At 41.3% G+C, this 21,643-nt stretch overlaps 1 protein-coding gene across 1 annotated transcript in view; it reads left to right on the top strand.

The window, feature by feature from the left end:
* MAP6 (microtubule associated protein 6) overlaps positions 1–21,643 on the top strand; it is an 89,172-nt gene that overhangs the window by 1,148 nt on the left and 66,381 nt on the right. The window contains exon 2 of the mRNA XM_007455032.1: positions 1–193. This exon is cut by the window's left edge and continues 44 nt beyond it. Within this exon, the coding sequence (XP_007455094.1) occupies positions 1–193 (193 nt within the window). The remainder of the gene's footprint in view (positions 194–21,643) is intronic.

The raw sequence follows: 21,643 nt of genomic DNA, 5'->3' as shown, positions 1-21,643 counted from the left end.
CACGCAAGAAGCCTGGGCCCGCCTGGATGGTGCGTCGCGCCGAGGGGCTGGGGCACGAGCAGACGCTGCTGCCCGCAGCCCAGGCCCAGGTCCAGGCCACGGGCCCCGAGGGGGTCAAGGGGCGTGCGGCGGCCGACGCCCTCAACAGGCAAATCCGCGAGGAGGTGGCGAGTGCGGTGAGCAGCTCTTACAGGTGAGACGCGGCCCTCAGCTCAGGCCACGGGGCTGGTCATCCTTACCCTTTCCCACAGATTCTCTGCATCGCAGGCCTCCCTGTCAGCCTTCCCCTCCAGCCCAGAACACACCCCCTCCCCCTCCCCAGCCCTGGCCGACTGCTCTTTGGCTCTTTCTTTTGTGAAAGCTGTTAGTATTATCCATCCCATCTTGCCAAAGTCTTTCACTTAACCACTTCAACCATCTTTTCCCCATCTCTGCCCCAACCCGAGTCCCTGCCTGCCCAACAGAGACCTTTGCAGTTTCTTCACTGGCTGTGCTTCCATTCTGCCCCACCCAACTCACTGGCTGCATTAGCCTGGATGCTGCCCCTTGCTGGCTCAGCTGCCGCCTAAGGGCCTCTGTGCCTTCCTGCAGGGCCAATCCTCCCCAGAGAAGAGTGATCTCTCCCCCTTCCCCTCCTCCCTAGCCCGGTTCACTTGGCCCTTCATTCTTACCCCCTCTGTCTCAATCCCTGGGAGACCATCAAGCACCACACCCTTTTCTAGATTCCCTGCCGGTCCCTTATAGAGCACCCTCCTCTTTCAGCCACTTACGCTGAAGGTAGATTCCTTACACCTCTAGCTGTGACTCACTGGGCAAGTTTCTTAACACTTCTTGGCCTAGGATTCTTATCTGTAAGATGTGATGGATAATAGATTCTTCTCTTAGGTTGTTTGCTCATGTATTGATTTAATATTAAATACTCAACATATTTTTGAGCACCTACTATATGCTAAGCACTGTGCTAGACATTTTGAAGATTAAATGGAATGATTCAGGAGGAGAATTATGCCTGGCACATGGTAGGTAATTAGTACATCTTGGTTCCATTCCAGCCTTCTACATGATGCCTCATTATTTTGATTTCCACTTCCCAGACACTTCCAGCCTTCTCCCCTATTGATGCATCTCCTTCCCTTTCATGTTTGCCAAATGTGGTTCTCATTCTGTTCCCACCAAGAACCCCCTCTTCAGCACATTTAAATTCCCTTTAAATGAATGCCTTCAACAAGAGCATATTTATTCGTTCATTCTCTTTCTCTCTCTCTCTTTTTCTAGAATTCTCCCTCTGCTGCAGCCTCAGTCCTTCCAGTCTGCTTTCTCACCCTTCATTCATTTAATATGTATTTCTGAATGCTTAGCTTTCAGTTCTGCCCTTACGTTTCAAATGGAAACAATTAGCTAACAGATCACTGTTGACTCTGAATATGTGGCATTGGGTTTGGGGTCTCTGGGGAAGCAGATGTACACAATGAGTAATTGAGCTAGAGGTGTTCAAAATGTGGCTTATGGGGTCCTTCATCAATGCCACAGCCAGTTGCCTCCTTCCTGCAGGAGGGTGTGGACAGGAGGACTGCAGAGTTAGTGTCTTTTGCCAGGACCGTGTATATAGCCTCATCAGACTGATGTCCTTCTCCATTAAGTATGACAAACACTCCCTCTTACGCTGAGGAAGAATAGCATTGATAGACATCCTCTCTTGTTAAGGCAAAATCTGCCCCCCACTCAGGTATTACCTCTGGAAAGCATTTCCCAATGAAAATGGGCAGTTAATCAATTGGCCCCTATTCCTTCTTCCTGAATTCCACCTCCCACCTGGCATTTGTCTCTTGGTGTCTTGTTATCATGACCACACTGGTCCCGCAGGGATACACCACTTCCTTGTAAAGCTCTGGGTCAGGCAAGGACATGGATCCTTTTCCTTGGTTCTAGCTATGAGAAGGTGGAATTTTCACAAAATCTTTATGCTGTTACCAAGGAGAATCAAAAAGAAAAGAAAGGAAACAAATAAGCAAGGGGAATAAAAAAACAAAGCCAGGATACAATTTTATGACTCTGTCATGGGTTTGTTGTTTACAAGGCCCTACCTTTGTTCCCTAAGAACCCTAAGGTTGGCCTAATATCACAGATTTCTGGACTGGCCTCTTCATCATCCGACTCGCAGTCTACCACCCTGCGGCAGGTGGAACCTTACCACCTACCAGACAGAATCCACCTCTCCTCACCTCAGTACAGTCAATGCCAATCAAGAGAGATCCAGATTCTCAAATCTCATTTGATGATCCTACTCAGTTTTTGTTTCCAGGCTGGTAGGACTTGCTTTGTTCATAAATGATGGTTCAGACAGTCAGGGCGTAAACCACCCTTCAGAAACAACTCACTCCAAATATTTTGGGTTGTACCTTTGTTCTGTGTAGCCTCTTTCCTCCCAAACAACACCTTAACTGTGCAGTAAGCATGTCATGCTTTACAGTTAGAATTACACACATCCTGCAAGTAATTTGATTGAATAGGGGCAGGCTATGCTCTTGCAGCTGGTAAGAATGATTATTTTTCATAGCTATCAGAATTTCATCAACCTGTCAAGAAAAATCTCTGTGTACCTCAAAAAACATTTTTTTCTAATTTGAGTCTTCTGTAAAATTTAATTATGCATATGACTTTGGGATCAGCAGTTCCATTTTGCTGTATCATCAGAAGGGTTTTGCAGCATTAAGAGAATGAGTATTGCTAAGAAACATCCATTTCTTTAATGGACAATTTAAGTACTTGACAAATTTGATGTGAAATTTAACATTATTTTTTGTTCCAGAAGAAAAATTAACCAATAATAGGGAAATGCACTTTGGGTGAAAGTAGATATGAAGAAATAAGATAATCAATTAATTAAGTATACTATAAAGAAAAAAAATGCCTGGAAATTATAGGCTTATCTGGAACATTGGTTTTTTCCCCCCCTATTCTCTCACATCCTTTTCCTTGCTAGGATTCTAAATATCTCCTGAATTTAAGTATGTCCCATGTCTTCTGTAGATGAGCCTTACATCACCTTAGAAGCCAAGCTGGGCTACATTTCACTAATAATTTGACAAATCCTTTTCTTCTGCCACTCTGCATAAATTGTGGTGGTTTATACCATGGTGACTGGTTCATCTCATGGGCTTTACAAATGACATCTGTCATGTAACATCAGTGTGAGCAGTTTGCTTAAATAGAGAAAGGATATACAATCCATCAGCTTGATATATTGGTACATAATATAAAATATATATTCAGCATCCAGAGTCATATACATATTATTTGGTTTCCTCCTGCAATGACGTTATCAGTAGATAACGTCAAATGTTATCTACTGACGTTATCAGTAGATAACGTCAAATGTCCTTTGACACTATGGTTTTGAGACACCTTCCCTGTTCAACAGTTCATTTAATTCATAACCTATCCATACTAGCCTGAGACTTTTTGCATTCAAGCGGTATCTGAGGTATCTTTAGAATTATTCTCAATCAGGAAGTTGATTTTCAATACATTCATATTACATAAATGATATTATAAAATTGAGAAACATGTCTTCATTATTTTTAATGTTAAGGATGGATTTTACTGCGCAGCTATTTGTGACTTTGGACCTAGCATTCTCAGTTAGGAAATAGATGAGTCATAGGAGGAGATTAAAATTCCTCTCTCAGCCAACCCCATTGCCCCAGCCATCGGTTAAGAGTGATAGATGGGGTAGCAGGTGCTCCTCATAGAAATGCTAATGAGCAACTTTTCCTGGAAGAAATCAGCTGGGGCACCAGGAGGTAGAATTAATAAACCAGAGGCAAAATAGTACTTGAAAAATGAGAGCGGTAACAAGGAAATCAGAAAGAAAAAGAGCCTTTCCTATCTACCCTGCAGTCTTCCATAAAGGTTAAAGAAAGGCCCAACTGACTTGGCTTATGCTATACAGAACTGCCCTGTGTCTACAGGGCAACTGCCCATTTCCCTAGGATCTTCTTAACTAAATCCCAGCAATACTTCAAGGCCAATCTCAGATACTAGTCTTCAACAACGTCTTCCAGGTCCTGCCACGCAGGACTAATTTTTCTCTTATTCCCTTTTCGTATTCTGTACACTTCTCATTGTCTGCTTGACTGTGAGATACTTTTGTCTCTGTCTGCCTCCCCTACCAGATAGGAACACTTGAAGGGAAGGGCTGTATTTTGTTCATCTCTGTATCTCTCACAGTGTAACATTGTGCCTAACTATCATATAGGTTTGTTGAATCCAGTGAAATTTTTTAAGTCACATGAAAAATTTATTCACCTACATATTGATTCATTTCATTCAGTTTCATTTAGCTGAATTAATTTTGGAAAATGACCACCAAGCCCCTGCAATGTATCAGACAGGATACTGGAGATACCAAAAAGTGATAACCCTATGTAAAGAAATTGTGTTTTCCTTAATCAAAATAAAGGGGGATTCCTACTCGGTTAGCACTCGAAGTAAATGTTCAAATGGGGAAGGGCAGCAAACATTACAGACCTGACTCTAGGTGCACCTTCACCCAGGGCAGTGGTCCCCAACCTTGGCTGTACAATGGAATCACTGGAGAACTTTAAAAATGCTGTTACATAGCTGCCTTGCCCAGAGATTCTGATTTAATTGGTCTGGGGTATAGCCTGCGCATGTGAATCTTTTCAAACTGCGCCAGATAATTCTCATGTGCAATTCAGGTTATGACCTCTTCCCTTAAGACAGAGGTTCTCAAAATTTAGTACACACAAAAAAATCATCTGGAGAGCTTTCTAAAATGCAGATTCCTGGGCCTCATCCTCAGACGTGCTGATTCAGTACTTTTAAAATGGAGCCTAAGAATCTATATTTTAAGAAGCACTCTAGGTAATTTTTATGCAGGTTAACTTCAGACTTGCTTGTGAAAACACCGCTTGAGAAGATTTGCTATCTTTAAGATATTGAGTTTTCCCATATACAAACATGGTATTGCTTGCCATTTATTTGTCTTTTTGTCGTTCACTTACATTTTGTAATTTTCTCCACAAAAATCACATACACACACATACACACAATAGTTTTTAAGTTTTATTTTTCTATATTTAAGCCTCTAATAATATAATTGGATTTAACTTTATGTATGGAATGAGGCAGGGAACTGATTTTCCTTTTTCCCATATGGAAAGTCATTTATCCCAATACCCTTTTTTTTTTTTTTTTTTTCCTGCGGTACGCGGGCCTCTCACTGCTGTGGCCTCTCCTGTTGCGGAGCACAGGCTCCGGACGCACAGGCTCAGCGGCCATGGCTCACGGGCCCAGCCGCTTCACCGCATGTGGGATCTTCCTGGACCGGGGCACGAACCCGTGTCCCCTGCATCAGCAGGCGGACTCTCAACGAGTGCACCACCAGGGAAGCCCCCAATACCCTTTTTAACAGTTCAACTTTTCCTCATTAATATCCCCACTGATATCTCTTCTATCACATAAGGGTAGCGTATGCTTGAATATATTTCTGAGATCTCTGTTCTATTCCATTAATCTGAGCAAATGCCATACTATCATCTTTTTTTTCTGAGCTATTTAAAATTAGTTTTCCTATTTTCAAGCATATATCTTATTACATTTTCTAATTTGTTATTACTCATATGTATTAATTTTTATATGTTTTTATTGTATTCAGCAGCTTTACCACACTCTAATTTTGTTTGTAGATTCTCTTGGACTGTCTGTGGAGATAATGTATACTTTTAGCAAATACCAGTTTATTGTCTTCATTCTGATATTCATATATATTTGTGTGTATGTATATTGCTACACTGGTGAGGATACCCATATAGTTTTTTTTTTTTAATGCTTTTTCTTTCTTTCTTTCTTTCTTTTTGGCTGCATTGGGTCTTCGTTGCTGCACGGGCTTTCTCTAGTTGCTGAGAGCGGGGGCTACTCTTCATTGGGGTGCGTGGGCTTCTCATTGTGGTGGCTTCTCTTGTTACAGAGCACGGGCTCTAGTTCAGTAGTTGTGGCACGCGGGCTCAGCAGTTGTGGCTCGCGGGCTCTAGAGCACAGGCTCAGTACCTCTTTGTAGTGTTGATTTGCATTTCCTGCACGGCCTTTGTGCCTTTGTTGCTCCGCAGCATGTGGGATCTTCCCGGACCAGGGCTCGAACTCGTGTCCCCTGCATTGGCAGGCAGATTCTTAACCACTGCACCACCAGGGAAGTCCCTCCATATAGTTTTGATAATAGGCTTCTTTGTCTTGAGACATGGGAATGCTTCTTAAGTTTCATCATTAAGTATGAGGATTGCTCTCTGTCATTATAATATAGTGTCATATCAGGTTAAGAAACTTGTCTTTATACTAGTTTACTAGGGGTTTCTAAAAATGTGGATTGGTATTGAATTTTTTTTGAATTCCATTTTATTTATTTTTTTATACAGCAGGTTCTTATTAGTTGGTATTGAATTTTATTAAATTATTTTTTTGACATCAACTAAGAAAGTCTTATGGTTTTTATTTTTAATTTGCTAATAGATTTTTCTGATACTGAACCATCTTTCCATTCCTAGGATAAATCTTACTTAAAACTATAGTTTATGATGCTGAATTCTTTTGCTGCTTTTTATTTGAAATGTTTGCATATATATTCATAAGTGAAATTAGTCTAAAATTTTTTCCTTTTTTATATCAGTCGGGTACAGTATTGGAATCATGGTTATGTCTATAAAGTTAGATAGTTCGATTTTTCTCTTTTTCAGTTATTTGGAACAATTCTTATAACAAGTACTCCTCCTCAAATATCTGATAAGAGTCTCCTGTAAAGCTCTCTGTACCTGGTGTCTTTTTCATGAATAGACTAGTTTTTTACTACCAGTTTGATGTCTTTAATAATTATTCATTTATTCAGCTTTTGTATTTCTTCTTGAGCCAATTTTAGTAATTTATATTTTTCTAGGAAATGTTACAATTTTTTTTAATTTTTAAATTTATTGACATAAGAGTCACCATAGCACTATCTTGTGGATTTTAAAATCATCTCTACTTATCTGCAGTTACATCCCCTTTCATACTTAATATTAATTGGTGCCTTGTCTCTTTTTTTTCCTAATTGTCTTATTGAGGTTTGCTTAGTCTTTTCAAAGAAACAAATTTTGGTTTTGTTGATCATCTCCCTTTTCAGTAAGTTTTGCTCTTATTTTTACTACTCCTTTACCTTTTATGCTCTGAGAGGTAGGCATAGGTCATGTTAGGAACAGTTTTATATCCCTGGCTGAGGAGTTTGGATTTTTTTTTTTTTTTTAAAGAAATGAGTCACTGAAGGAATCTAGGTAGAGGAACTACATGATAGTTTAAGATGATTTAAATTGTATTAATGTCCCACTGACCGGTGACCAGGGGAGGTTAGAGAAAGGGTGGCCTTTCAATAACGAGCCTATTGGAATAATCCAGGGACCATGATAAAGCTTGAACTGAGGCTGTGGGACTGGAGATTTATAACATAGTACATACAGTTACTGAAAAACAGATCGTAATGACCAATTGAGATGCAAGGAAGAGGGTAAATCCAGGATAACTCTTTTCTGGTTTGGGTAACTAACTGGTAGTGGTCCTAGTCATTGGAACAGAGGGGTGGGATAGGGAGGGTGGGAGGGAGGCTCAAGAGGGAGAGGATATGGGGATATATTTATACGTATAGCTGATTCACTTTGTTATAAAGCAGAAACTAACACAACGTTGTAAAGCAATTATACTCCAATAAAGATATTTTAAAAAAAAAGGAACAGACTTTTATTTAGAATTCTATGATGAGTGTAGAGGAGAAGAAAGTCAGGAGTGGAAGTTGAGCTTATTTTTAGTATCTAGAATTTGAGTTGTCTATGAGATATCTGACAAGAAATTTCAAGGGGCAGCTGAGTAAATGGATCTGAAGTGTAGAGAGAGATCCAGGCTGTGATTTGAAACATCCTGTGGATATTATTATTATTTTATTTTTATTTATTTATTTTTTTAAGAAGATGTTGGGGGTAGGAGTTTATTAATTAATTTATTTATTTTTGCTGTGTTGAGTCTTCGTTTCTGTACGAGGGCTTTCTCTAGTTGTGGCAAGTGGGGGCCATTCTTCATCGTGGTGCACGGGCCTCTCACTATCGCGGCCTCTCTTGTTGCGGAGCACAGGCTCCAGACACGCAGGCTCAGTCGTTGTGGCTCACGGGCCTAGTTTCTCCGCGGCACGTGGGATCCTCCCAGACCAGGGCTCGAACCCGTGTCCCCTGCATTGGCAGGCAGATTCTCAACCACTGCGCCACCAGGGAAGCCCTGTGGATATTATTAAAGCCATGGGAGGAGGTGAAATCATCCCTAGAGAGGAAGTAGAGAAAATTAGCCATCAGAGAATGGAGCCCTGAGGGATACATGTATTTGGGGTACTGACAGCAGAAGGGATAACCATGAAAAAGACAAGAGTGATCAGAAGGGAGGGAAGAAAAGCAGGAGAGAGACTAATCATGGAAACCACATTGGGCACCTAACTCAGCAAAGCCTTATGCTGCCCTGGAAATTTTTACTGAGGAATTACTGTGTACAAAGCATTTTTCTAGAACATTGGTTGACCTTGTGCAGTTAGATATAATGTTACTGAAACTAACCCACAAAGAGGAGAGGTGATAAGATATGCACAATTAATCCTTGGTTGCTGTCCTAGAAAAAAATGGCATCTAATGCATCTATGAACTTTCAAAAAAAGTCAAGCCAGTGATAGTTCTAAATCTATAATCACAAAGAATCACTGTGTCCAGGCTATAAAACTAAAATAATCCAACAATGTCCACTAGGATTAAAGAGCCATCTCTGTAATCAATGCAGCTTTGGCTTTTCAAATTAGGTCAGTTGTAGACATCTAGACAGGTGAGCTTCGAATTCTCCACCAAATGAAGAAAACTGCAAATGGACCGTGACCAGCAAACTAAAAATTCTCTCGATGTTCACTAAAGATGCTAGTTTTCACCATTAGGAACAATAGTAGTAGTTAATCAAGTGCCTCCTATGTGCCTGGCAGGCTGCTAGAAACTTTAGACGCATTTTCGCCTGTAATCACTCTGCAGAAGTGGTGCTGTTACTTCCCTGTTAGAGCTGAGGACCCACAAGGCCTCTTGTCTGTCTTTAGGTTTTAAAACTGTTGAAGGCACAGACTTTGTCTAACACTAATCTTTCTCTACACAGGGCACTTCCTCCACGTCATACTAACATGTATTGTCTCAAACCATTTTCAATCCACTGAATATTGATTAGTGTCTGCTCTATATCTGGCTAATTCCTAGGAAGACAAAGTAGTCCTTGCTCTTGGAAGACTTGTGTTTATTAGGCATTAGGCAGAGACAGGTGAGCTGAAAAGTTATATGTGCCCTAACAAAAAGTCTATGCAGGGTTTGGTGGGGCACAGAGGAGAGAGAGGTTGAGTCTACTTGATTTGAGGGTTATCAGGGAAAGGGTTCAGTAGAGAAGGGACTGGTAGGCTGAATCTTCAAAGATGACTGGGCATTAAATGGGGAAGGGATCAGTCTGAGTAAAAGTACAGAAGAGAAATTGTCAGCAGTTCTGAGCAGGTAGAACTTAGAGGTCTCATTGGATGAGGATAGAATGGCGAGAGGTGGACCAGGCAGGTAGGCTGGGCCAGCTCCTTTATCCTATGAGCAAATGAAGCAGGAGGATTAGGTTTTGGATTTTAGCAAAGGTGACTTTGGCAGCAGTGGGAAGGATGGATTGGAGGGGATTAGACTGGGAGCATGGAATCCAGAAAAGAAGCTGTGGTCTAGGTGAGAGATGATGAAGACCTCCAGCCAGGAAAGGATGTAAACAAGCACCGATGGTACAGAATAACATAAGGCTAATTGAAAGTCGGCAGAAAGGGAGAGGGAAGAGTCTAGGATGTTTCCTTTGGATGCTTTGGATGTCTGGGGAAACAATCATTCACTGAGCTAGATAGCAGAGTTTTGGATAAGTTGAATTTGTGGTGTCTTTAGAAAGACTACATGGAGGTGTTCAATAGAAAATGAAAATAGAAACCCACACTGCTGGTAAAGGGTGTAAATTGCTACAGTCACCTTATAAAACTCTTCAGCATGATCTATTCAAGTTAAACATATGTTTACTCTATGACCCAGCAATTGCACTGTTGAGTATATACCTAGCAAAAATGAGTGCAGAAGGCTTGTACAAGAATGTGTAGCAGCTTTATTAATAATAGCTAAAAAGTAAAATCAACCCAAATGTCCATCCACAATAGGAGAAATACACTGTGGTATATTCATACAGTGGACTATCTCCTGGTAGGGTGTGGTAGACAGAATCATGGTGCCCTTCCCCCACCCCAGAATGTCCACACCCTAATTCCTGGAACCTGTGTATATGTTATGTTACAAAGCAAAAGGGACTTTGCAGATGTCGTTAAGTTAAGGCTCTTGAGGTGGGATGAGTATCCTGGATTATCCAGATGGGCCCATTGTAATCACAGGGACCCTTATAAGTGAAAGAGGCAGTGTCACAGTGATGCAGTGTGATAAAGACTTGGCCAGCCATTGTTGGCTTTGAAGACGGAAGTGTGACATGCACCAAGGAATGCACCAGCTTCTAAGAAGCTGGAAAAGACAAGTAAATGGATTCTTCCCAGAGCCTTCAGAAGGAACACTTTGCTTCTGCTGACACCATGATTCTAGCCAGTGAGACCCATTTCTGACTCTTAACTACAGAACTATAAGGGAATACATTCATGTGGTTTTAAGCCATTCAGTTTGTGGTAATTTGTTAGAGCAGCTATAGCAAACGAATACACAGGGTTTCTCAATCTCGGCACTACTGACATTTTGGACCAGATAATTCTTTGTTGTGAGGAGCTGTCTTGTGCACTGTAGGATGTTTGGCATCATCCCTGGCCTCTTTGCAAGCCTTGCCAGTAGCGTTCCCCACATTATCCCCCTTCAAGTTGTGACAATCAAAAATCTTTCCAGACATTGCCAAAAGCCCTCTGGGTGTGCCAAAATTGCCACTGGTTGAGATCCACTGTTACATAGCAGAAAAAGAAAGTTACTGAAATACTCACTAATATGGATAGATCTTACAGACATAATGATGAGTGAATGAAACCAGATATAAGTGTACTTACTGAATGATTCCATTTATATGAAATTTCAAAAACAGGCAAAGGTAAGTGATGGTGATGGATGTCAGAATAGTGATAATCTCTGGGGGTGGGGTGGGTAATTGACCAAGATGTTGGAAATGTTCTGTATCTTGATCTGGATGGTGGTCATGTGGGTCTATACATACGGACAATTAAGATTTATGGGCTTTATTCTGTTTGTTATAACTCAACAAAAAATAAGAAACAAATTACAAACTAAGTAAATGGAGATATAAGTTTGATGCTCAGGAGAAAAGGCAGAACAGAAAAGAAATATCTGGATATCGAGCTGTCAGTGAGGATCAAACCCGTAGGGGTCAGGGAGGGTGGGAAGAAAGAGAGTGAGAAGAATAACATGCTGTGGCCACAGCCCAGCCTCCCCGACATATCAGGGATGAGCAGAAGAGTCAGGCAAGGAAGGAGCATGTGTGTCTGTGTTGTTCCCATCCGAGAGCGAGAGCATAGGCCCGCCATAGTCCCACAAAAGCTACCCATACATGTATAACATAATAGTAGTCTTTTCCATCCTCCCTTTCCCAGCATAGTCCATTGTCAGTGTGTGTTTCTCTTCAAACTGCATGAAGAGGCTTTGAAGGAACAAGCCTGATGGAACCTCTTTCGGTAGGAAAATAGGACCCAAGCCCCAAACCACAAAAGCCACCATAAGTGCCTCCACTGTGCTGTTGTTGTGGTCACTGTCTACTTTGTGCAATGACTTCAAAAAGCTGGCCCGTGTTGTGGCACATCCTAGAATGCCTTTTTGCAATCTTCTTGGCCCCTAAGAATCGTTCTCTATTAAACCATAATAATGGGCGAAAGATAGACAATGGCAGAAAGCAGAAGAGCAGAACGTTAGAACAGAGACATAATTGAGTTTCAACCTCATTTGCTGAGTGCACAATGCCAATTGCTTTAACGTATTTTTTAATTTAGACTTTATCATGGCCTTTTAAGGTAAACATCTCTCTCTTTAAAGATGAAGAATAGAGTCAGGGGGGTCTGGGGACTGAGGTCACACAACCAGTTGGTGACTGGGCTGGCTCAGGAGCCTGGTTCTCCTCATTCCGGCCTCCAGCTGTGTCTCACTCGTGGGCTCAGGCCGACCCCTGCCATGTCCCCACAGTTCAACATGCCATTCCTGGGAGGGCTGCTACCTGCCCCCCAACTCCCACTCTCCAAGCCCATGCCATCCTCCTTCACCACCTGGTTCTGCAGGGGGAGAGGAATGGATGGTTCCACTATTCCTTGTCCTGAACTCTCCATGGATCCCCTTCCCTTCCAGGGCAAGGCCTTGGCAGCTCAGCCTGCGGTCAAGGCTTTCCAGGATCTGACTTATCTGGTGCATCCAGCATTTTTGCCCACTGCTCCCTTCACAACACCTGATGCTTTTTCCTGCACATTCTCAGTTCTGGTTGTACCTTAAAATCTCAGGGTCCCCAGCGGGTGATCTAGCCAAATCACAGGCTGAGCTGAGCCGTGACAAGCTCCACAGGTAACCATTGCTGGATTTTGCTCACAATTTTCCCTCCTGCCCACCTTCCATCTTCTTTCTAAATCCTTCCTATCCTTCGGGGCTTTTAGTCCATTGTGAAAGAGGCTTATGCTATAAAAGCAGGGAATTAGGTTGGATTTATTTGATCATAATAGCATAATAATAATGTAGTGGGCTTAATATCATTTTTATTTCAAGTTCAATGCATCATCTTAAGAGCATGCAACGGCTGGGGCTATGGGCTATGAGGATTCAAGGTGCAGAGCACACGGTCCCCCATACAGGGGCTTGCCGTCTTCTGGAGGAGGTAACATGGATGCAAGTATCATAAGTACCAGGCAGGGCCTAGTGAGGTTTAATCAGGGCCAGAGTTCTCAAGGGCTATAACAAGGGCTGGTTAATCCTGTTGGAAGATTCATGGAAGAGATGGTTGTATGAGTCCTGGGCAGTGTCCTGGTGGCCAGTAAAGGATTTGGTAACCACTAAAACTGGGTTTGAACCATCTCTCTCTAACTAAAAATCTGTGTGACCTTGAGAAAGCCTTCATATTTCTCATCAATAAAAGGAGATAATTACAGTAGTGAGTTCATAGAGTCATGATGAAGGTGGAGGGAGATAATGCTTTTATGAGTGCATGCCCATCGGTAAGTGCTGCCCACTTTTGTTATCACTGAGAGAACAGAACAGAGTGGGTTACCAATAAAAGTCTTTCATTGATTCATTCATTTAACATCTGCCACATCTTGTATCAGGCACTATTCTAGAACCTGGGGATTTAGAAATGAATTACATAGTACCTGTCCTAAAAGAGTTCCTGGTCTAGTGAGAGAAACTATAGTTTCTAGTGAGAGAAACATATTAAGTTTCTATAGTTCCTAGTGAGAGAAACATATTAAGAAAATTATAGTAATGGTAGCAAGTACAATAATAGAAATATGCACAAGGTATTGAGGGGATATAGAGGAAAGGGGGGTCTGATTCATTCTGAATCAGGGACCACTTCCTGAGGAGGTGTTGACCTGTGCAGTGTGTCAAAAGCATGGAGTTAGTTCCACTGGGAAGGCAAAGATTAGGAACTATATATTCCTTCCTAGAGGTCTTTACCAATGAGATAAGAATGAAGGCCTTTTAAGAATACAATACTTAATAGTCATTCCAGCCCCTCCCAGATATCTAGCTTTATTTGGAGCTTTGCTTTCAAATCCTGCTTACCTTTTATTAACTGTATGTCTTTGGTCAAGTTGCTTAACCTCTCTTCTCTGATTTTGTTTCCTGGTTGACAATGGCACCTACCTTGCAAGGTTGTTGAGAGACTTAACATTTCATTAAGTCTGTGACTCTTTTTTTTTTTTTTTTTTTTTTTTTTTTTTTTTGCGGTTCACGGGCCTCTCACTGCTGTGGCCTCTCCAGTTGCAGAGCACAGGCTCCAGACTCGCAGGCTCAGCGGCCACGGCTCACGGGACCAGCCGCTCCGCAGCATGTGGGATCCTCCCGGACCGGGGCACGAACCCGTGTCCCCTGCATTTGCAGGCGGACTCTCAACCACTGCGCCACCAGGGAAGCCCAAGTCTGTGACTCTCTTACCTGTAATATTTACCACTGCACCCCAGGCACCAAGCTTAGTGCATGGTCTTTAGGAGATGCTTAGTAGATTTTAATTGAGCAAATGAATGAATGATATATGTGCAGTACTTAGCATAATGCTTAGCCCATAGTGAGTGCTCAGTAAACAGCAACTATCCTCATCATCCATCTCCCCAGTGGGTTCGAGTACCACTTGGCTAATATAAAGAAGTAATTTTGCCCTTCTGTGTCCACACATTCTGTATTTCTGGGAACAGAACCATGAACTGCTCAGATAAAAGATTTTCTGTGAGTGTTTTTAGTCTGACGTGAAGGATCAGGGAAGACCTCAGAGAGGAGGGTATCATCTGAGCTGAACTTTGAAGGATCAGCCGATTTCAGTAGACAAAACGATCAGTGGGCAGGGAGGTGACACACTGCAGGCAGAAGGGATAGCTGGAGCATGTGGAACTAGATGTGCATTTGGGGACCACAGCTACTCAGATATGGCAAATGTTCCCAGCGTGAGGAATGATACGGCAGGAGGCAAGTCTGAAAAGGTCTAGACCAGTGATCGGAAAATTTTCTGTAAAGGGATAGATAGTAAATATCTTAGGCTTTACTGGCCCTTATATAACCAGAAAGAACAAATTTCCAAAAAATTTTTATTGATGAAATTCAAAATATAATAATAATAATAGAATATAATCTTTTGCAATATGGGTCTACTAATGAGAAGAATGGATTTTTTTTTAAGAAGATGTTGGGGATAGGAGTTTATTTATTAATTTATTTATTTTTACTGTGTTGGGTCTTCGTTTCCGTGCGAGGTCTTTCTCTAGTTGTGGCAAGCGGGGGCCACTCTTCATCACGGTGCACGGGCCTCTCACTATCGCAGCCTCTCTTGTTGCGGAGAACAGGCTCCAGACGCGCAGGCTCAGTAGTTGTGGCTCACGGTCCTAGTTGCTCCGCGGCATGTGGGATCCTCCCAGACCAGGGCTCAAACCCGTGTCCCCTGCATTAGCAGGCAGATTCTCAACCACTGTGCCACCAGGGAAGCCCCGAAGAATGGATTTTTTAGGGGAATAACATTTGCTGAAATCAGGTTCAAAATTAGTGATCTTTTTCATCATATTGATTACAAAGATTTATCTACAAAAACCATTCTTAGCTCCTGGCTGAACAAAAGCAAGTTGAGGGCCAAATTTGGTCCGTGGACCATAGTTTTCCAATCTCTGATCTATATCACTGAGGACGGAATATTGTGCTACCAAGGTTCAGACTCTATATTTAAGTAGCAAATCACCTCCTGAACAGAGTGCCTGAGAATACTTGGTTTGACCATGCCTTATTAAGCACATCATTTATTCTCCCCAAGTGACATAGTCACTCTCTTGTTTCCTTACGACTGAAAAGCAACAGGGCACTGATGTACATGTGAGAGTCTCTTTGTCTTTATATATAATGGGTAACCAACCCATCTCTCATAGCAACTAAGGATACAAGGTACAGGAGTCTCCGTTGTGAAATATTAGTCCCTGGCTGCTATGACCATCCGTTTGGGGTTTCCCCAGGTGCTGAAACAGGCTTTAAAAGAAATCGACAAGGAAATAGTGGTATTAAAAGTTGTAGAGGGACATAATCCACTTGCCTAGGACTCAGCATCCAAGAAAAGTATGGAAGAGAGCTCTGCCATGAGAGTTTTGTTCTGACTCCTCAAAGAAGCGCCTGATCCAGCATTCCTCCAGAGTCGGCCAAAGGCTGGCTATGAATTGGAGAGAGGTTTGGTGATTCTAGCTGCTAAGAATCTAATCTAACACCATTCTCTGGGGAGCCTTTTTAGCACATCCTGATAGTCCTAATTCAAACAACATTTGTGAGAAGGTGATACTTTATAAGTGCTACTTAATCTCTACCTAGATGGAGGAATTTTGGTAGAGAGAATTACTTTGTGAATGAATGGATTCAATTCAATTCATATTCAATTCACTCATTCAGTTTAATTCAATTCCTATTTGTTGAGTACTTCCTATGTATAAGACACTGAGCTCAGCTCTGGGGATATGACTGTGAGGTCCACAGTTTGAGACATCCTGATTTACTATGTGTCTGTTCCTACTTTAATAGGAAGATACATGAGGAGGAGGAAGATGGTGATGATGATGATGGAAAAGGAGGAAAAGGCAGAAGATCTTGCACTGGCAGAAGCATGAGTGCTTTTAACCAGAAGGGTGTTTAGGGCTGGGGGCAATAGAAGAGGGAAGAGATCTGAAGAAATTGTGAGGAACGTAAGGGAAATTAATAATCACTGATAGATGAATGGATAAAGAAGATGAGGCACATATATACAATGGAATATTACTCAGCCATAAAAAGAAACAAAACTGAGTCATTTGTAGTGAGGCGGATGGACCTAGAGTCTGTCATACAGAGTAAAGTAAGTCAGAAAAAGAAAAACAAATACCGTATGCTAACACATATATATGGAATCTAAAACAAAAAAAGGTTCTGAAGAATCTAGGGACAGGACAGGAATAAAAACACAGACATAGAGAATGGACTTGAGGACACAGGGAGGGGGGAGGGTAAGCTGGGACGAAGTGAGAGAGTGGCATGGACATATATACACTACCAAATGTGAAATCGATAGCTAGTGGGAAGCAGCCGCATAGCACAGGGAGATCAGCTCGGTGCTAGAGGGGAGGGATAGGGAGGGGGGGAGGGAGACGCAAGAGGGAGGGGATATGGGGATATATGTGTACATATAGCTGATTCACTTTGTTATACAGCAGAAACTAATACAACATTGTAAAGCAATTATACTCCAATAAAGATTTTTAAAAATAATAATAATCACTGATACTGATCTGGTAGCCATGGTGCAGTGGATCAACCAAATGTCTTGGCATCAGATAAACCTCAGTTCAAATCCCAGCCTTTCCATTTACTGTTTATGTAAACTTGGTGAAGTTATTTCAAATCTCTGAGCTTCAATTTCCTCCTCCAGAAAATGGGCAGTATTATGTGTCACAGGTTGTGTGGATGTGAACATGTTTTGTAAACCATTAGGTCCTGCAGTTTTAAATATTTATACTCAGAAATGAGCATGGAATCTAAATGCACAGCACTTTAGAGGCCAGGAGAGCAGTCACTTCAGGGATCAGGCTCTTCACTTAAGTTCCTGGATTACCGCTATGAGCAAGACAGATGAGGTTCATCAGGGGTGAGCAGTACAACAATAAATATGGTGTTAAGCATGCATTCTGATAACTAGTATTAAACACAGCTGTGAGGAATTTTAGGCAAGGAAAGCACAAGGTGCTAACAGAGCACTTAATGAGAGTTGACAGGCCTAACCTAAACCAGGAGTTGGAGCTGTCATCTGAGGAGGTAGCATTTGAGCCGAGCCCTGAAGGATGAAGATGAGCCTTGACGTCTGCCTTCCCGTGTGACCCTGAGCAAGCCTCTCCTCTGGCTTCATTTTCCTCGCCTGTCTCTAGAAGGCTGGCCCAGTCCCCTCTCAAGTCCTTCCCGGTGCTAAAGGACCAGACTCAAAGACCCCAGTGCATGGTACCAGAGAGCCCTTGTCATTGGCTTGCAGTAGACAACACAGGGTAGAGGAGGGAGCACGTCCGTGACTGGAGAATCCAATGACATTGAAGAGGGAGCTTGTGGCTAAGGATCTGGTTTCATCCATTTGATACTGCTCTTATTCCCTGCTAAATAGCTGATGCTATCTTGTCTGAGAAATCTTCAAAGCACTTTCTCTTTTCTTTCTTTTTTAGAACTTTAAAAAATACTCTACAAAGAATAGTATAACACCCATATTGCTACTACCCAGAATTTTTTAAATTATTATATTTACTTCCTGTCTTTTTGGTGTTAAAACATTTTTTCTTCCATAGTAAAGGTCTTTTTGCTGACCTGGCCAAAAGACCCATTCTGTTCCTCCCTCTGCTCCCCAGGAGGTCACCACTTTTGGTGTACACACCTCTTTATCCATAAACTATGTAGGGCATTGCTGTATGTGTGTGTGTGTTTACTTAAATGACCTGCAACGCTATGTATCATTTTGTGACTTTGTTTTTTTCACTCAACATTATATATCTTGAAAAGATACAAACATGCATATGTAAACATCCACTCATATAGTTCCTTCTTTTTTTTTGGTACTCGGGCCTCTCACTGCTGTGACCTCTCCCGTTGCGGAGCACAGGCTCCGGACTTGCAGGCTCAGTGGCCACGGCTCACGGGCCCAGCCGCTCCGCGGCATGTGGGATCCTCCCGGACCGGGGCAGGAACCCGTGTCCCCTGCATCGGCAGGCGGACTCTCAACCACTGCACCACCAGGGAAGCCCCCAGTTCCTTCTGTTTAATGGTTGTATAATCTACCAGCATATGAATATATTACATATTTACATATTGTTACTCATCTTTATTTATATTTAGGTTTTCCTAATTTTTAGCTATCACAAATAATATTGCAATGAATTTTCTCATGTCTCTGTGAATACATTTATGAGTTAAACATGAAACTGTTGGATCTTGGGTTGTACACATTTTACTAGATATTGGAAAATTACTGGGTTCATTTATACTTCAATGAATAGTGTATAAAAATACCCCTTTTTCTTCTAATGTCAGAATTTAAAATTTTTGCCAGTTTCACAGTGTGGAAATGGTATATTGTTTATTTATATTTCCCTAATTTTCAGTGAAATTAAGAAGCTTTTCATGTGTTTATTGGCCATGTGCATTCCTCTTCTGTGAACTGAATATTCATACCCTATGGCTGTTGTCCTATTCAGAGGTTATCTTTTTTTTTTTGATTGATCTACATTGATTCTGATTATTAATCCTTTTTCCTGTGTCTTGTCTTTTACCTTTATTTACAGAGTCTCTTGTCACACAGAAATTTTTCATTTTAATGTATTCAGTGTATTTAGTCCTTGCCTTTATGGTTTATGTTTTTATTCCTAATTGAAGAAATACTTCACTATCCCAAAGAGAGAGACGCATTCTTTTATATTTTCTCCTGATAATTTCGAGGTTTATTTTCGCACATTGAGGGTTGTAATACATCTGGAATTAGTTTTTCTGTATAGTGTGAGATAGGGATACGTTTCACATTCTTCTGTGGAGAAGGCCAGTGATGCAAATCCACTTGTTTGAAGGGTCATTTTCCTCCCGATTTAAAAAGTTCCCTCTGTCTCATAGCAAGTTCCCTCATTGGTGTGGATCTCCTGTGGGCTGTTTATTTTGTTCAATGACCTACTTTTCTGTTCCTCACAAACACCACCCTTACTATTATAGCCTTGCAGTGTGTTTTGATTTTTAACAGGGAAGTCTCCCTCTGGTTGTTTTTTTGTTTTTCTCAGAATTGTCTTCATCTTTCTTAGGCATTTCCCCTTTCATAATTATTTTGGACTCAGTTTTCAGCCACCACAAACGTTACTGTTGAGATTTTGATTGGACTTGGTTTAAAATTATAGATTAATCTGAAAATTGATCTTGAATAACACTGAGTACTTCTATGTGTAAACAAGATTCGGCAGATGCAGAACCTAGGCATACGGAGGGCAGCCTGGACTGCACCATTTTATCTAAAGGACTTGAGCATCCTCAGATTTTGGTATTCGTGGAGGTCCTGGAACCAATCCCCTGCGGATACCGAGGGATAACTATATGTCATTACATTTACACAGGTTTTCTTTTATGTACTTCAAAAAGGTCCTTTTCTCTTTGTTTTTCCTAGATGTTTTCTAGATTTTGCTGCTGTAGTGAATGAGATTGTTTTCCCGTTATCTTTTCTAATTGGTTGTTGGTGATGCATAGGAACAATTTGATTGCTGTATACTTACCTTGTGCCTGTAAACTTGCTGTATTCTCCCATTCATTCTAATATTTTCTCTTCTGATTGTCTTAGATTTTCTATTTGCCATGATTTCCTTTGCTCCTGCTTTGATCTATTCCTGCCTTTTATTGAATTGATTAAAATTTTCTGTATTTCCTTCTGTGTAGAAGTTACACATTCTATTTCTGTTTTTTATTGTTGTTGGGTAGTTTTTGGGTGGCTATCCTTATTTTTTCAATCTGTATATCTCAGTTTCCAGTTAGTCAAACTTTATACCTCTGATCACCCCCCCCAACCTGCATGTTCTTGTTGTCTTATATTTTAGCTCATCTTTGCTTTGTAAGACATTTCATATAGAAATAATCAATAATACATTTTAAAATTTTTATTTATTTATTTTTGGCTGCGTTGGGTCTTTGTTGCTATGCACGGGCTTTCTGTAGTTGCAGCGAGTGGATACTACTCTTCGTTGTGGTGCACGGGCTTCTCATTGCAGTGGCTTCTCTTGTTGCAGAGCACAGGCTCTAAGTGCATGGGCTTCCGTAGTTGTGGCTCGTGGGCTCTAGAGCGCAGGTTCGGTAGTTGTGGTGCACAGGCTTAGTTGCTCCGCAGCATGTGGGATCTTCCCGGACCAGGGCTCAAACCCGTGTCCCCTGCATTGGCAGGCGGATTCTTAACCACTGCACCACCAGGGAAGCCCTAATCATACATTTTTATATTCAATTCTTATTTAGACTTGCCTTAATATTCAGCAATATTTTGCTCACCATTGTTTTTTGACTATCACTCTTGCCTTCTGGAGTATGTCCTTTGTCTGAAATATCTTTATCTCACTTCATGCTTTAGTGACAGTTAGCTGAGTGAAGAATCTAGGTAGACAAGAGTTTTCTCTAGCTCTTTGAAGACTTCATTCCACTGTCTGCTGGGCTCTGTCATTACCTGTGAGGATTCTGCCATAACTCTAACAGTCATTCGTTTCTGTGTGATCTTTCTTCCTTGTTTTTATTTAAATGTTGTTCCCTTTGTCTTTGCTGTTCTACCCTTTACTATAATGCATCTAGGTATGGATTTATTTTTATGCTTGAGACTCACTGTTTTCCTGAGTTTGAAGATGCATTACTTCTTCAGTTCCATGAATTTCTCAGGCTGTATCTCTGAATGATGCCTCTCTCCTTTTTGTCTGTTCTCTCGCCTAGAACTTACATACACTGTTTCTTCTCATATATCCTCCTTGTCTTTGAAAGTCCTTCTTATTTTCATATGTCTTATCTCTTCGTGCTTAATTCTGGATAATTTTCTGAATTTGTCACTAATTTTCACATATATGATTTTACCTCATCCACTGAGTTTTTCATTTCTATGGTATTTCATTCTAGAAGTTCTATTTCATTTTTTCAAATATGCTGTTCTTTTGTTCATAGTGCTCTATTGTCTCATTATGATTTCTTTTTCTTTGTGTCTTTAAACATTTATTAAATAGTCTCTTTCAGGTCATGATGTTATTTCAAGTTCTTAGGACACTAATCATCATGGCAAACCATTTCCTCATATGGTTTTAAAGTTT

Source organism: Lipotes vexillifer, unplaced genomic scaffold, assembly GCF_000442215.2.
Source record: "Lipotes vexillifer unplaced genomic scaffold, Lipotes_vexillifer_v1.1 scaffold1693, whole genome shotgun sequence".
Taxonomy (NCBI): Eukaryota; Metazoa; Chordata; class Mammalia; order Artiodactyla; family Lipotidae; genus Lipotes; species Lipotes vexillifer.
The sequence above is the reverse complement of the archived record's forward strand: the minus strand, read 5'-3'. Positions and strand labels throughout refer to the sequence as shown.